At 37.8% G+C, this 17,840-nt stretch overlaps 1 protein-coding gene across 1 annotated transcript in view; it reads right to left on the bottom strand.

The window, feature by feature from the left end:
* The window catches only part of IPO5 (importin 5), a 42,975-nt gene that overhangs the window by 5,512 nt on the left and 19,623 nt on the right, over nucleotides 1–17,840 (bottom strand). The window contains exons 9-23 of the mRNA XM_061361075.1: nucleotides 17,101–17,188; nucleotides 13,530–13,636; nucleotides 12,157–12,281; nucleotides 11,981–12,070; nucleotides 11,722–11,895; nucleotides 11,295–11,513; nucleotides 9,844–9,927; nucleotides 8,920–9,052; nucleotides 8,709–8,830; nucleotides 8,094–8,190; nucleotides 7,432–7,604; nucleotides 6,886–6,997; nucleotides 6,280–6,335; nucleotides 2,438–2,560; nucleotides 1,933–2,152 (exon numbers count right to left, since the gene is read on the bottom strand). Of these exons, the coding sequence (XP_061217059.1) occupies nucleotides 1,933–2,152; nucleotides 2,438–2,560; nucleotides 6,280–6,335; nucleotides 6,886–6,997; nucleotides 7,432–7,604; nucleotides 8,094–8,190; nucleotides 8,709–8,830; nucleotides 8,920–9,052; nucleotides 9,844–9,927; nucleotides 11,295–11,513; nucleotides 11,722–11,895; nucleotides 11,981–12,070; nucleotides 12,157–12,281; nucleotides 13,530–13,636; nucleotides 17,101–17,188 (1,923 nt within the window). The remainder of the gene's footprint in view (nucleotides 1–1,932; nucleotides 2,153–2,437; nucleotides 2,561–6,279; nucleotides 6,336–6,885; nucleotides 6,998–7,431; nucleotides 7,605–8,093; nucleotides 8,191–8,708; nucleotides 8,831–8,919; nucleotides 9,053–9,843; nucleotides 9,928–11,294; nucleotides 11,514–11,721; nucleotides 11,896–11,980; nucleotides 12,071–12,156; nucleotides 12,282–13,529; nucleotides 13,637–17,100; nucleotides 17,189–17,840) is intronic.

Consider the following 17,840-nt stretch of genomic DNA (forward strand, 5'->3'; position numbering starts at 1 on the left):
AGTGACATGACAAGGGGTAACGGGTTCAAACTTAAACAGGGGAAGTTTAGATTGGAGGAAGCTCTTTACTGCAAGGATGGTGAGGCACTGGAATGGGTTGCCCAGGGAAGCTGTGAATGCTCCATCCCTGGTGGTGCTCAAGGCCAGGTTGGACAAAGCCTTGAGTGACATGGTTTAGTGTGAGGTGTCCTTGCCCATGGCAGGGGGGTTGGAATTAGATGATCTTAAGGTCCTTTCCAACCCTAACTATTCTATGATTCTAAGTGAAGATTAATGTCACAATTTTAGTTACTAGTATCTATGAGGACTTCAGAGCACTCTACATGCATTCAGGAACAATTGTACTTGTGTTCTTCTGCTAAAAATGCTAAAGCTATGAAATTCTCTATCAGCACAGAAAATAGGTTATAGAATTGTGCAGAAAGCACACTTCAAAATAACTCCAATTACTGAGAGTGAGACCTCACACTACTTCATTTGCATGAGTAAGTAACAGCTTCGCAGTTAAGAAATACACAATGACACTTGCTATATTAACTTCACTGAAATAGATTTGTGAAGAATTTAGCAGCTATGGAAAACAGGAATTAACCCTAAGCTAGACAAGGACACTTCTTTACAGAACTGCAACAACTTGGTCATCAGACCTGCTAGCTTGTGTACTGAATGCAGGATAACAATGCTGGACTTTTCTGCAAAGCCAAATTTGTATCACAGAAGTCTACTATGTCTACTATGAAATTCATTCATGTACATACATAAGAATTCAAAACACGTTTTAGGTGCCTGCTAATAAGCTGGATGCTGTAAACTAGAAATTTTTTTAATCTAAACATCAACTAAAGGAGAAGCCAAGTGTCCGAGTTTAATCAAAGCTTATTTATCCAAAGAAAAAGAATGAAGTTGTTACAAAGTTTAAGTGGGCCAAAGTGAAGTCTAATGAATGAAAATTAAGCTTAGACTTGAAGAGATGTTAAACTTCCCCAAAACTTCAAAAGCAGAACTGTCTCTAACCCACTAGTTTTAGGACAAGACATAAAAACCTTACAGAGAAGTTCACAAACTGTTTTTCTAGACAATTTTAAACGTTAATGCTCTTAATGGTTCACTGCAACGGTTCACCCCTGCTTTTTTCTTTTTCTGAAAGACACCTCATCTTGATTGTCACCTTGTGGCAGTTACATTTATCCCTATGACATGGTTCTTACTTTCTTATGTCATTTAATTCAGCTTCTGTTCAAGATTCCTGTGAAACACATATTTGAAACAGCTGACTAAATATTTGCTTTAAAAGTAAGAAAATCTTTTATAAGGGATGCTAGTTAGTGCACAAAATGAACTTTGTTGACTGGCAAGAGGAGTGCCAAGAAACAGCCATTTCTTTAAATTCCAGATGAAGTTTTAGAGAACCTCAAGACATTCAGAGAAAGCAATGTTTCTGATACGCATTATCATACTAATTTCATTTCTTAGTCACAGAAATCAGACTCCTTTTTATATAATGGGAAAGCAGAGTACCACATTAGTCATTAGTATTCTAGGCTACTGCTAATAGATGCTGTATAATTTTTACAGACATTGAAAGGGTTTTGCATTAATATGTAATCATATTAGTATTAATCAACAGAATTCAGAAACAGAAATGCTAGTACACAAAACACGATTAAAATCCCAAGGAATTCAGGGACTGCACTAATCACCACCAGTCTGCCACAGAGGTTACACTGGCAATCTACTTTGCTGCCACAGGGAAGAGACCTCATTAACCAGAAGGCCAGCAAATTTTAATTACTCTCCTCCCCAATCCCCAAATCCCACATTCAAGTAGTTTTATCATAGAATAGTTAGGGTTGGAAAGGACCTTAAGATCTTTTAGTTCCCACCCCCTGCCATAGGCAGGGACACCTCACCATAAACCATGCATGTACATACCTGTGCAAAAAGGACGATAGCTGTCTCCGCCAAATTGTGCCATAACTCCAACACCATAGGCAGCTGCTTGCCTAACCTCTGGGCTGTTGTCACATATTGACTGGAGCATTGGCCTCAGGAAGTATTCAGCGTACTTGAACGAGGAGGGGCTGCAGTGCTCGACAATATCGTCAAAAATGCATAGCCCCCACTGCCTGTCAGGCCACGGCCTATGTGGACACTGCATCAAAAACAGGTAATATTTAAGTCACCTTAAAACTGGCATTTCATACAGTCAGCAATTAGATCAACAGAACAATCACAGTAACAGTGGTCTGGTAATTCTGTTAAAATCCTCCTGGATTAAATTTAATCTTACAAACACACAATTTTCTGCTGTGATACTTTCAGCGATACCATAAACAAAACAAAATCCAGGTGAATATCTGATAAAACATACAAATTATCTACCAAGTTCTCTAAGATTCCAGGCCTATCAACACATTAGAGCAAGCCAGGTACTTACGATTAGGTTGACAATTAGTGGAAGTAGCCTTTCAAACCACGGGAGTACCTTCTCCTTGTAACTGCTGAATATTGAGTGCAAAATGTCCGATACTTTAGTCAAAACATAAACGTCATTGTCATCCTGATAAGGAAAGGATACAAGTCACATTAAGACTAATGATCTTAGAAATAGTGAAAGTCACATGAAATGCCAAGGTGTCTAAACTAAGGGAATGAAGTTCAATGATTTGGTTTTGTAAACCCAGTCTTCTAATGTCCACTATTTTTCAACTCTTGATCTAATGACAAAAAGATGGAACAGTTTGGGCTGGAAAGGACCTTAAAAATCATCCAGTTCCAATCCCCTGCCATGGGCAGGGACACATTCCACTACACCAGGTTGCTCAGAGCCCCATCCAACCTGGCTTGAACACTGCCAGGGAGGGAGCATCCACAACTTCTCTGGACATTCTGTGCCAGTCCTACCACCCTTAAAGAGCTTCTTCCTATTACCTGATCTAACTAAACCTCCCCTCTTTCAGTTTAAAGCCATTCCCTTTTGTCCTGTCACTACACACCCTTGTCAAAAGTCCCTCTCCAGATTTCTTGTTTGCCCCTTTAAGTACTAGAAGGCTGCTGTAAGGTCTCCCCAGAGCCTTCTCTTCTCCATGCTGAAAAAGCCCAACTCTCTCAGCCTGTCTTCACAGAAGAGGTGCTCCAGCCCTCTGAGTATCTTTGTGGCCCTCCTCTGGACCTTTCTCCAATAGGTCCATGTCCATCTTGCATTGGGGAGCCCCAGAACTCAACACATCACTGCAGGTGGGGTCTCATGAGAGCAGGGTAGAGGGAGAGAATCCTCTGCCTCAACCTGCTGGTCACACTCCTTTTGATGCAGCCCAGAACACAGTTGGCTTTCTGGGTGGCAAGCTCACAGTCCTGGCTTATGTGTCATTTTTCCATCAACCAATATCCACAAATCCTTCTCCACAGGGCTGCTCTTAATCCATTCACTCACCAGTCTGTACCAATACTGGGGATTGCCCTGAACCAGATTCAGGCCTCTGCATTTGGCCTTACTGAAGTTCACACCTGTCCACTCCTCATGCTTTTCAAGGCCCTTCTGGATGGCACTTATCCCTCAAGCACATTAACTGCACCAGCCAGCTTGGTGTCATCTGCAGACTTGCTCAGGGATTCCTCAATACCACTATCTACCTTGTTAATAAAGACATTGAACAGTACTGGTACCAGTAGAGACCCCTGAGGGACACCCCTTGTTACTGATCTCTATTTGGACATTGAGCTACTGAATGCAATTTTTTGGACATGGCCATCCAGTCACTCCCTTGTCCACCAGATAGTCCTTCCATCGAAGCTCTGTCTCTCCAATTTAGTAACAAGCATGTTCTGTGGGACAATGTCAAAGGCTTTACAGAAGTCGAGGCAGATGACATCAGTTGCTCCTTCTTAATCCACCAACACAGCCACTATCATTGTAGAAACCACCAGATTATTTGGGCATGATGTGCTCTCTGTGAAGCCGCATCAGCTGTCTCTAATCACCTCCCTGTCTTCCATGTGCCATGACAAAGCTTTCAGAAAAATCTGTTCCAAGATCTTACTGGGCACAGAATGAGTCTGACTGGCTGGTAGTTCTCAGAGTCCTCCTTTTTACCCTTCTTAAAAATGTAAGTCAATTGCTATTGTGTAGGATTTGAATGTTTGTTTCAGGGACAGAAAAATTCTATCATGATAAACACTGTCTTGTGCAAATTTACTGCTTCAGTGGGTTCCCTTTACAGAAGACAGAAAGTCCTTTTCCTCTTCTGTACCTTACAGATACTACAACAAGCTTTTATTGAAAAGTAAATGGGTAACTGCTTTTGTGACAGAAGATTGTAGCAAAAACGTAAGAAATACGAATCCTCTCCTCTTGATACTTCACTTCTCACCTTGCTCAATTATTGCATCAAACTGGTGAAGTAAAGATCCTTAGTTCAGATCCAGCTATCAATTCATATTATAGCTCCAAGTAAGGATTGTTCCTCAGACACACTTCCATTCGGAAAACCCTTTTTTGTTTTAAAGCAAGTTCTGCTATACTTTGTATGACTCTTTTAATCAGTTTATACTTTAAAAGGCAGGGGAACATAATACAGCTAGTTTCTGGTCCCTAGTGAGAAACTAGTAAGTATTTCTCATGTAACAGACACCTTCTCAGAACTGGATATTTAAAACCTTCCTGATCAGGCAACTTTTGCATTGTCAGGGCATAATTCAAGCAGTAACTCTGGAACATACACATGAACAAAAATAGAAAAAGAGAACTGCTACAGCACACTGCAAGGTCCACCTGGCCTCGTATTGCTTACTAATAGCCGATAACAGATGCTCAGGGGGAGAGCTTAGCATATGCCTTCTCTCTACCACATCAGCAGCTTAGCTATTGCCTAAGCTGGGGCTGTACCTGGATATCTTACAGAGATTACTGTTTGAATATTTTTTGTGACTTCTGTACTCCCTTATACTTCTGCTGCCTTGAGGTAAGGGCTACATAAACAAATTCTGGGACCTAAGATATATATCTGTTACCATATGTTAATTCAGTCTATATGGCAAATGACATTCTGGTCCCACTCCTATTTTCACAGGGTAATGCAGACATGTCTTCCTTGCAGTCTTAAAAAAAAATAAAAATAAAAAATCAGCAAGCTCAAATAGAAATTAAAGCATTTTTAAAATGCCTCGCAGCTCTGTGCAGAATATGGATTCAGCTTTTCTGAAACTGCTGCTTGCTAGCATTTTCTCTCATTATCAGTGCACAGTGACACATAAGAAAAAAACTGCTTAACTCACTGTCTACAAGAGTGAACAGTAAAGCAAACAAGAAAAAGAAAAAACAGAAAAGGCTCTTGGCTCAGAACTTGAGTTTTGTTATTTTTTTTTTATCCCAAGCAGTACGTAGGAACCAGAATTCTATCCTTTTGAATGCTGGCCTAATGCTCCCAAAGGAAAGGGGCTCTAGAACTGCTGTTATTTCTGAGAGTATTTACATATGGGTGCCTGATCTGTTAAGAAAGATACTGGAGTCTGTATTCAGGTTAAACTCATGCAAACAAGCTTCACAATTCAGCTTCACACCTGCACTGGGGCAAAAAAAACCCCAACTGTTCTAGTTCTTAAATTTACTGAGCATCCTTTGCATCTCTTGTCATAAGCAGCAGTCACTTATTATTCTTTATTACTCTTTCCATACCAATGACAATTTAATAGAACTACTCTATCTCTTCTACAGTCACCTCAACTTTAAATTAAAAAAGTCAGTCTGGCATCTTAGCAGGGAAGCATTCATTTTGGTATTCTCTCATAAGCAAACACATTATGTCAGCTATTCATTCTACTGTCCTCCTCTGATACTATTTTAGGTCTATTCTTTTTGAGACAGGCTCTTAACCTGACACATCAGAGGTATGCTCAAGGTCAAGAGCCACCTAGGTCATAAGGCACAAAGAAAAAGGAAGTCAGCAGGGCTAGGCTTTAGATAATCACTAAATAGCGTGCTGTAAAGTGCTGTATTAAAGTCATCTAAGAATTGTTTGAGAGGATTAAGAAAATTAAGAGCCATATCCTGAACTTGCTCCTTCAGTATACCAGACAAGGAAATGTTCTGTATTTTATAATTTAATCATGTAGTGTGACCTTCTTCTTACTGGAAGTTTTGAAGGAATATGGTAACATACATTCTTCCAGAAAGAAATAATTCTGCAGATGCTATGCTTTAACTGAGTAGCATAGCATATCCATGTAATGTAGTTCCATCCTGGTGCTCTGCAAGTGGAAAAGCTCCCCGAACAAACTTACCTCATCTTGTAATGACTCTTCAACTTGTTCATCGTAGTCTTCATCTTGTCTTTTCACTGAGTTAAAAAAAACAAATATTAAACCATTACATTTCTATATAAAAAGCCCGTGAAAGCAAAAAAAAAAAAAACCACAAAAAAAAACCCCCAACAAAACATTTAGAAAATAGGAAACAATAGCTGAAGATGTAACAGGAATTTTGTCTTTAAGGAGCTTCAAAGAGCTTTCACAGAGAAACGAGAAGTATAATGAGACAGATCAGTTTAGGAGTGCATGTAAAGCACATGAAATACAAATATACACAACCAGCTTGTCCACAAGGACAAGAAAAATACATAGAAATAAGAAGCTACCAGCACTGTCCTCCAAGTAAATCTGTCCATCAACTTCTGATTCAACTGCAGAATTTCTGCAAATGATGCCATCTTCATCCTCCCAGAGCTCACAAATGTAACTCACGGATTCTGTTGTTTCAAAGCCCAATTACCTTACATAAATATGCAAATTAAAGAAATCTGAACTAAGCTTCTTTTTGTGTTCAGCAGTTATTAGGAATTCTGCTTTAAAGAACAGCCATTATCCCATGTCAACAGGAGTTTGTGTTACCTTGTCTTAATTCTTGGTTTTTAAAGTGCTCTTCTAGTTTTCCTTTCAATATTCCTCCAAGTTCTTCAAAGTGTTCATTGTTAAGGCATCCATCTCCCATTACATCAATGCACTAGTGAAATAAAATGATCATTTTTTCAGCTTTAAGTTACATGAGCAGTTTCAATTAAATCTAAGCACACAATATTAACACATGCTCTGCTTTAAGTGATCATTAACAGAAATGATACTAATAGAACATTCATACTCTAATCAATGCCCTAATTATACAAGGCAGGCGTAATACCACTGCACATTCCATGCACAGAACTTCAGTGCTTTCTGTTTAAAAATTAATAAATCCAGTCATTATTTTAGGTTAATACTTTGGTATTTTGGTTCACACAACTAAGTTTTCAATCAGCTATAATATTTACAGTCAAGCCAAAATTCAGAGGAAGCTTTGCAATTAATTCTTCCAGCCATTTAAACGATCAAACTCATGTCCTTTCTTACTGTAAAAAGCTACGAACAGTAACACCACTAAATTTGTAAGGAAGAAGTTACCTTTGCAAAAGAATGCATTATTTCTGAGAGGACATCTGAATCTGGTTCTGTTCCAATGGCTTTGATGAGCGCATCACACATGAAGTGCCACATCTGTGTGAGGTACTCTGGCCCACGAACTCTAGCACATTCAAGAAGCAGGGGCATTGACTCTGCTGCTGCCACTCGAACACGTTTCATTATTAAGGAAATAAAACAATCAAGGCCAACATAAAGTGCTTAGAATTTAAGCACCCACCACCATAATGAAGTTATTAGATTTTTACCTGAAATCTATTTTTTAATTGTAGTGTATTTGATTTCTTAATTAGATACAGATTAAATACACAGAAAAATTAAACTTTAAGTTGTTTCAAGACTGTTTCAAGCCATGACAGAAAATCTATTCAAGTTCTCCTTCACTTTGTTGGCACAAACAGCACTTCCTATTACTTTCTTGTAAAATTATAGACATGTTTATTTAAAAAGAAACTAGGGGAAAAAGTAGGATACATTGCCTAAAATAGTGTGTAAAACAATGTTCTCTGAAACAATTTCTGCTATAAAGCAACAGAATTTTTTAACACTAACACTTTCAATATGTTTAGGAAAACAGTAAGCATGACTTTTGATTCTTCCAAATTAAGTTTCTGTTTTCACAGTAGAATCTGTTAATAGGATATCATCATGGAAATAGAACTTCAACAAAGGAACCATCAGCTTTACAACTTGTTCTGTGTACTCCACAAATCCTTCTTTTAGCTCTTTTGCATAGCAAACCTGAAAAAAAAGCATGGAAACACCACCTTTGAGTGAAAATACTGTTACAGATGTTTTCTCACCCATGTAATGGTGAGAAAAATTGTTAGAAGTTTTTTTTAATTTATTTTTTAAAAGCATGCAATAACCCATTTATTTACCCCCTCCACTGTGTTTTTTTAAGAAACTCTGATAGCACCGTAAGTTCTCATCTCAGTCTTAGAACATTTAAGCATTTTTCAAACCAAATTCAGAAACATCAGTATTCCCTGAGAGGATCTACTCTTCAACATTCCAAATTCTTTAGAAGTTTTGCTAACGAAAGGAAAACGATCTGTTTATCTTAAGAATTGAAGTTTCAAAATAAAGGAACTATTTTTAATCAAGCCAGCCACACACAATGAATTGTCTGAAATCTACTTGACATATCACATAAAGAAAAACAGAACTATTTCATTTGGTACTATAAAGAATATTTTTCCTCAGAGATTTTGGCTTCAAACTTGATTGTCCAGCAGTACCAAAACTCTATTACTCACCAGCATCTGGCATGCAGTTGCTTTTTCTTCAAGGCCTGCAGTTTTAATTCCAAAACTTTGCTGATCTCCTAGATTTACAAATTCCCAACCATCATCATCACTCATATTTTCCATATCTTGTGCTGTTATATACAAAGAGGAAAAATAAATATGTAAGTGCTACAAAATCATTTCAGTACCTTTTTCAAGCAAAACATGATTTTAAACCTACTGTCTAAAAGAGCTACTTCAGGTTTTATGGACGCAGTCTTCATTAAAGGTCCCATGACAACAGGAAGGTACTGCTGAAATTCCTTTCCAAGAATCTTGCACATTCTGGCCCATGCTGAGATCATGTAAGAAATCTGGAAGAGAAGAGTCAGAATTTTCATGTCCCACAGTTATTTAAAGGAATGCATAAAGGAAGAACATTATACAATAGGACTTTTAAAAAGAATTTGTCAGCAGTCCATAAAACTTATTTCAATGAGAAGAACTCATCCAATGTGCTATCCATATAAAAATGCATCTTCAAAAGACATGTCCCCAGTCTGTATTCGTAACAACGCATTAACAGTACCTCAAAGTCACTATATATGTAAAAATGTGACAGTATCAGATGTACTTGCAATGCAGCCATGACTGTCTTGAAAAGTAAACTTTCTTTTCTGAAACGAATCATTCCCTAAATTTAAGTGATACCACTGAGCCATATGCCTGAAAATAACAGAGCAAAAAAGAAAGCAGCACTGTGCTTTCAGGCGTATTTGTTTTCAAATGCACAAGTCAAAATAGCACTTCACTCATTAGAACAGCTGTCTAACAAGTCTTGTTGAACTATTTATATGGAGGTGACACCAAAGGAATAGGTCATACACGGCCAAAAAAAGTAGTTAGTAATAGACTAGGAATGATCACCCACACGCTGAAATTTCTTCAGCAAATACAGATCCTGGAAGTCTCATTTCCTAAACACATTTCTGTGAAAGAGTCTAAGGCCATCTTAGGGCAATCAATCCCAATTTATGTAAGACATGCTGAAAAATTAGCCTGAAGTTGTAATTGGGGAAGGGGGGGCGGGGGGTCAAAAACATCACATGTACAAAGAACACTTTTAATACTAACCAACAAGTTATGCACTGTAAGTTTAACATACCTGTGGATCATCATCTTCTAGATCACTGAAGTCTGTTTGTGTCTTCAATAACAGCTGCATTACATCTGATGCATCCTGCATAAACTAGATACAGGAAACAACTATATGTTTTTAAAGGCAAATTAAAAGGGTGCTTTTAGTACTTAAATGTACTTTTACACTAAAGTACTTTTTAGACTTAAATGATCACTTAAATTGTTTGGTGTTAAGTCCAGCACACTGCCAAGACACAAGTTAAAGCTAGAAATAGAGTCATAGAATAGTTAGGGTTGGAAAAGACCTTAAGATCATCTAGTTCCAACCCCCCTGCCATGGCCAGGGACACATCCCACTAATACATGCCACTCAAGAAAAAATGAAGACTGAAATGCAGGAAAAAAATGAAAACACAAGTTTTTTTTCTGGAAGCGTCACCAAGTCATTCTTGTCTTAAGCTTCACTATATATCTGTTCATACACTTGAAAGCAGAGGAGTATTTAAATAAAACATTACATAGATAAATACTAATACTCCAACAATTCTAACTTTCCCAGATACCCTTCTCACTATTTTGATGACTCCTTTATGGAACTGGGACAAAAGCTGATAGGATGAGCTACTTATGAGCTTGTAACGTTCTAGGTCACATCAGATGCCTCACTGATGTTACACCTACCTTCTTTTCACGCCCCACGTTCCCAGTAGCCCTCCAACAATAGTCATTAAAATTAATTATGTTTAAAATCTGTTTAAAATTTAGTTGCATGAATGGTAAGTGGTAGTGCTAAGTCAAAGGAAAGTGCTAGTAATTCTGGGAGGGGTTTTAGCATTTTTGTACTGTATACTTCGCATTATTTTACTTTGAAATGCTATTTTGTTTTCTTCACTCAGTAAGATGAAAGTGTGTAAACTGTAATGCAAACTTGCTATCAGAACACCACTTACACTGTCCTTCACAGCTGTTTCTCAGTATGTTTACAGAAGTATTTTTTAACCAAAAAATAAAAAAAATCCCCAAAGCTGCCAAATACGTCAAGCCTCATGACAAATGAGTACTTCTAGTTCTGTTACAAGCACATTTAAACTTTTCAGGCATCTGCACACAGAAACTATGCTGTTTCCTTCAAACTACATACATCTTACCAGCCATTCTGATACTGCCCAAATGAAACGATCCAGTATTTCTCTTAAGGCAAAAAGCCACCCCAAATGAAGAAAAAAATAAATGAGTGCTTTCAACACTGCTCAGTGTGAAAAGACTAACTCGGGCTGTAATATTTTCATGATTCTATTAGGAATTCGTGAATCTAAACAGCAAGTCGGTCACCTCAGAAATGAGAACAGGAAAACAAGCACAGAAATCAGCAACAACATAGCTGTATGCGTAACAAGTGGATATAGTAATTCAATGTTAACTCCGCAAAAAGGGGCATTTTAAAGTATTAGACCATTAGATAAGATCTAAGCTTACCTTTTCTTTACCAACAGCAAGACCAATTAGGCTGATGCATTCAATAGTTTTTCCTCGTAAAAGTCTTAATTCCTTCTGAACAGCATTCTCAACAATGTGTTTTAGAGAGGGCATAAATAAATCATAGTAGGGAACAAACTTCTCCTCTGCTGTATCTGCAACTGATGCAATTGAAGTCACAACTTGCTCCAAAACTAGCTTAGTGCCTTTCTGTATCAACTTGGAAAGAGGAAGAATAAAGTGTTATATTTCTACAGCACATTCTTTACTTAAAAGCATGCCAAATGTAAAAATCTGCTCTTGTATGTCCTAACATCTGCAACTACGTTGGTCCAACATCTGCTTATTTCAGAGGTCTTAATTCAGCTATACTTATTCCCTGTGACAAGCTCACCCTCCATGAAACAATTTGTTCAGTATACTATACCTCTTGTAATTTTATCACCATAGTGGAATGAAGATGCTTCACTAGATTATCCAAATACGGAATAAGCAGCGACTTAGGACAATCTTCAGTGAAGTTTATGAGTGCTGCAGCTGCGTGGGCTTGAACACGCTGGTTGCCTTGATCCTCCATGGTTTGCAGAAGAGCTGCTATCACCTAAAGGAGAAATGTGCATTTTCAGAAACTCAGTTTCTGAAGGGGACATACTTCTACTACTTCCTCCCCCCATCGCACTACTTACCTTCTCATGAAATTTCTTTTGAAAACCAGGTGCAAAGTCAGTTGCCATTTGTCCAATAGCATTACAAGCAGCGTATCTTACTCTTGGATGCTGAAAAAGTATTTCCCTCAAATAGTTAACAAGTAGTTATAAGAGAAATGAAAACATTTTGAAATTATTAATAAACTTATACTCACAGGATCCTGAAGGAACAGCAAAACGAAATTAACTATCTCATTTAAAATTCCTTCCATCTGTTGATGGCAACCTTCTCCAATGGCTGAGAGCGCCATCAAGCCAGCATGCCTGTATTTCCAGTCAGCTACAGAGGAGTAAAAATGAAAATAAATGTTATTCGTTTTGGAAACTAAAAAGACAAACCACCTTTTTGGGGGGCAACAGGAGGAAGAAGAATGAAGAACAGAAGTAGGAAGGAAAATTCATGCATCTACTTGATCTGTCAAATACTTTTCACTTTTCCTCATACATACTTCCAGAGATGCACAAAAATTTGAGTATTTAATCCAGGCCAAATCCAGACCTAGAAAAAAAAGAATTCTTAACTGCTGATACAAGTATGTACATAGTTCTAACACCTGGAACCAGCATGTTAAGTAAGCTAAGCAGGGAAGCATCAGGACAGGATTTCTTTTTCCCCTTCCTATATATATATATATATATATATATATACACACACACACACTTTTTTTATTATATCAAAGCAGCCTATGAGCCTGTGTCTTACTCTTTAGGTCAGGAGGGGAAAAAAGGCCTAGTGAAACAAATATCTGAATTTAAAACAAATAAATGATCAGTACTGAACTTTTCCTGCCATTTCCCCGAGACAGTTTAAGAACAGTAACATTCCATCTAGAGATGTAAGGTTTGCCCTGCCTCCAAGTCCTATTTGTCTACTCTTTCGGTTTTTTGTTGTTGGTTTTGGTGGTTCGTTTGGTTGGTTTTTTAAACAGAATCTCTGTGCTTCTGTGCACAGAACCATGGGGATTACAGGAAAGAAAATCAGAGGAACAAAGAGGTTTATCAAATTGTGGTAAACGCACATAATAATTTCTTTCCTGAAATAATGCAAGATTTCAACATTCCTGATTATTTATTGAATTCTTGGAATGAAGAACATGACAGTTCAGAACATGGGAATCCTGACAGTCAGACTTGTGTTTCATGAGGATGAAATAAAATATTTTGAGAGAAAGTACAGTGAAGAAGTAGTTTATTTTGCACTGAAGTTCACTGGATGTTCCTTGTCAAGCTTACTCTTGCTACTCTAACTGTATTACTATTAGCATGCATTCTGAACTTGAAATTAATGATTCTACAAAACAAAATGCAATTATATTTGGACCATCTGGCTACCCAATCCAAACCCAGTTGCTCTAAATTATTATTTCAGTAAACATTTGTGAGAAAAATGGTTCACAGCATTTAAAGCTGAAGTGTATAAAAGATACATCGAGCAGCTAAGCATAAAGACCTAAGGGTATCAAAGTTTCTGAAAAGGACAGAATTGTAAAAGAAAAAAAAAAAGAAAAAAGAAAATGTAGCTACTTACGATTCTGAAGCATCTGCATAATATGTTCTTTAATCATAGGTAAAACAAGTTTTCCTCCGAGGCCACATGCCATCCTGTCCAGTGCACTCTCACCAGCAACTGCATTGCTAAATATCAGTTACAGAAACATCAATGGTTTGATAACTACACAAAAAAAAAAAAAAGAGTCCAGCAGGGCACAGAATTGCCCTCTCCTGCAGTTCTAGTCTTCAAGACTTTTGCCATCTGAATACAGTAGAGCCTCTGTAAGTAAATAAAGTGTACCCAAACCTAAACGCATACACGCTTGTCACAAAACAGTTACTTACCCACTACTGAAACATCTTATTATTTGTAGCCTACTGATTAAGTCTAGTACCAAAGAAACTTAGGCCTTACAAGCACTGAAGATATGGACCAAATTTTGCAACAATTACACGTACCTAGAAAGCTGAAACCAAGTTTGCAATGAATTACACAATATTACTGGCCATCATCTTTTTGTCATGAGAATATGAACCCGTTCAGACATGCTGTGAATCAAGTGAACTAGTAGAATTCAAGCTTTGGCACATAAGAGACCTTTCTTGCACAGCTGCAGGATCAGTAGTCTAGAAGCATGTTCTCTTGCCAATGACTCAGGCAGAAAACATCAGTCCAGGTGAGGAATCTGTGACTCCCAGGCAGTTGCAGAACTGAGAATCAACTAACATTATCTTTGTGAAGTGATCTGTTCCACCCAATAAAATTATTCCCTACAGAAAAGCAAGAAGGTTTCCAGGATACAGCTAACTACTGGTACAGATATTACAGCCCATCCTAGACACCCATGCTGATGGAAAAGCTGAATAATAGTTCAGAAAGGGATGAATCTCCCTCTTCTTTCACGTATCAGTCAGCTGGGTGAGAAATAAAGGTCTTCAAATTATTATGCTTGAATCCCCAGCTCTCATTACAAACCATAAACAGTCTAGAAACTCAGATGCTGTGAACAGCAGTGTTTGTGCAAAGATACTGACAATATTGTAATTTTTCTTCTAATTATTCATGTTCAAATAAACAGACACATCACAAGGAGGGCAACAGAGGAGGGACACCCAGGTTTAGACTGGAGCTGAAGTTAATGGCACTAAAGTTAATGGCAACTTTTGTGTGAAATTTTATTCTTTGAGCTCTTTCCTCTCACCATGAATTCAGACGTTCAGTTTGAGGAAATAAAGATAGTCTATCTTAGAAAAATGACCACACACCTCTCTGCAACATTTGCAAGGCTTTTGCCAGAAAAAGAGGAAGCTGGATTAATCTTTTCCTCCTTTAGAATTTCACTGCTCTATGAAGTGAGAGCAACAAAAACCTGGAAATGCTAAAATATTCCCTGCAGCTTTTGTGTAGGCTGACTCACATCCCCCTTAGATCTGAACACACCCTAACTAGACTACAGCCTGATGATCATTTCAGGGACTGAACAGAAATTCCAGTCTTCTTAAGAAGCTACAAAGACTCAAGCACCCAAAGAGGTCAGTATGAACATCAGCTTATCAATAACTCTCTACAAAAGTGGGAAACACACAGCAACACGAGTGAGAAAAAACTACCACCACACACAGACATCACCGGAGACTAGCTGATGTCCAGTATTTTGTGTCTAAGCCTCAAGCTCTCCTATTACTTTGAGGTCCAAAGGAGCTACATTTCTCCTTCAGGCTAAGGCTGCCAAGCATTACTTGTTTTCTGATCTTTGCTCACTCTACTTGAAACTTGTAACAAACCAAACCAAACCAAAAAAAAGGGGGGGGGGAACTGTCACTCAAAAATCCATAGGCAGCCAACTTGTGTTTAGAAGCATTAAGTTACTCTGCCGACAATAAAGACAAATTGGCATGCCTCAAGTGGATGATTCAGAGCTCTTACTAAGCTGCTTAAGCAGGATGTCTGAATAAACTCCACACCCTGAAAGGCTTGATGAGGATTTGAACTTTAATAGTCTATTTCCTCTTGAAATTCAGCTGAATGCAAAGATTCAAATACCTGACAAACCTGAACACAGCAGTGTCTGACAGTTTTACCTGTATAGCAAAATTCCAAAGTTGAGGAAACTAAATCTGTTAAAAGGGTGAGAAGGGGAAGAAACAACAGCTTACTTTCAATTCCATAATCAACTGGAACAAAAACAAAACGGTATTCCAAGACAAGCAGAAATTAAGTGGGTTCTTCCATAAATTAGAATCATAGAATCATAGAATAGTTAGGGTTGGAAAGGACCTTAAGATCATCAAGTTCCAACCCCCCTGCCATGGGCAGGGACACCTTGCTCTAAACCATATTACCCAAGGCCTCGTCCAACCTAGCCTTGAACACCACCAGGGATGGAGCATTCACAACCTCCCTGCACAACCTATTCCAGTGCCTCACCACCCTAACAGGAAAGAATTTCCTCCTTATATCCAGTCTAAACTTCCCCTGTTTCAGTTTTAACCCATTACCCCTTGTCCTATCACTACAGTCCCTAATGAGTCCACCCCCAGCATCCCTAAATACCTATGCTTTGGTTTGTTAAGTGTCTTTACATGCCCGATATCTAGTAGAAGTCACTATGTGGCTCAGTGGTAAATCAATGTCTTTTCTACTGCCTATCTTCCTACGTGTTAGGAATAACACATACACTTCTCAATGTGTTCTGTGGCAAATTGTTTTAAAACACTGATTACGTCTGAGCCTTGAAGGAGCTGGCAGATGCGGGGAAAAAAAAAAAAAAAAAAAGCAGCACCTAGACTGGTAAATGAACATCCCTGTCTTTACAGAAGTCTGGAGATAGCTATCTCCTATGCATATTTCTGCTTCTATTTCATTCTGTGTTTGGTCAAGAGCAGATATAACAAGATGCTGTAGACAAATCACTGTAATGCTAGTGAAAATCTGGAGCAAGATACAAAGCATGCAGGAATAAGCAACTCAGAAAGATCAGATCATCTTTAGTAGATCTTTCCTGCCTAGGACACAGCAAGATAAACTTCTGCTAGCCATAGCAAGGGATTTAAAATAATAAAACCGTATTTTTGAGCTAGATGAAATCCAGCAAGGAATTCCGCTATGCATTCTTATGTTCTTTCAAAGGTCAGCAGCTTTTCTCTTTAACACCATCTTTTCAAGGGCACAGATACAGAAAAATATGAAGAGACTGGATGTAGATGATTAAACTGGTCAGCAGCTCTCAACTTTGGCTCCAGCTAACTTTACGATAAGCCCTCAATTTAAAGGGTTAAGAAGTGCTGACTTCTGAACTGAGCAACAGAAACAAGTCTGAAAAGTTAAAACAATGCAAAACAGCAGACAAAAAGCACATGCAACATGTACAAGTAAATTACAGCAATACACAAATACCAAAAGGATTTATTTGCTGAACAGTACCTAAATAGCCTACTTAAAACCTGTTTGAGAACAGCCAGATACACTGCTCGTGACCAAGGGTACAAAACTGGAAGTTATTTGAGTTAAGGAGAAAGTAATGCACTGCAGTTATTTGCATCTTGCACTTAAAATTTGTCTTTAGCACACAGTCTTGATAAAATATCCGAACTAGTTTTATAATTACCTGTCAAAATCATCATCTTCAAGCTCATCTGCATTTGCCCAGTCTTCATCTTCTTCCAAGTCAACCATCATTGCTAACATTTGAGGAACTAAGAAAAAAAACAAAACAAAAAAACCCCCAAAAATTTTAAGCTCAGGTTTTCTTAAAATAGGTGAGAAATATCTCAAATATGTTCTCAAATAACAAGCATAAGTTTTAAGTTCCCTCCTTTCAAAAAAATAATTGAAGAAAAAGAACTCTTTCTCCAGTAGCAGTCAAGTCTGTCAAACTGCATCAGCCACTAACTCACAATACATTTTCAGAAGAGTATTTTCAGAACATTCAAATCAAGAGAAAAAATGTTGAGTGTATTTCTTAAAGACCCAGAGCTCAATGCAAGATTTTTTTTAAATCATAAAGACTGCAAATGTAAATTACTTAATAAAGTCTAAGCTCCTTGAGAAAAGTTAAAAAATAGCATTATATGTTTTAAGAACTCAGATATACTTCATTCATTTTGCTGAAACTCTGACATCACCCTTCAAAAATTCACTTATGAAAGAGACTGTATTCATGAAAAATGATACTCAACCCTGACAGGATGTATTTTGTTAACTGTATGTACAGTGGTCAATTAGCATAAAGTTTTATAATAAGCTAATGGTTTAGAACTTGAGATTTCCCCCCATGCAATGTAAGATTTTGGTTTGCATCATGAAAGTATCTTACACATAATAATCCAGCAGTTTTTCTGCTCCTAC

Source organism: Neopsephotus bourkii, unplaced genomic scaffold, assembly GCF_033783945.1.
Source record: "Neopsephotus bourkii isolate Nb327-2 ecotype Australia unplaced genomic scaffold, CSIRO-AGI_Nbou_v1 NB_1052, whole genome shotgun sequence".
In the NCBI taxonomy this organism is placed as follows: Eukaryota; Metazoa; Chordata; class Aves; order Psittaciformes; family Psittacidae; genus Neopsephotus; species Neopsephotus bourkii.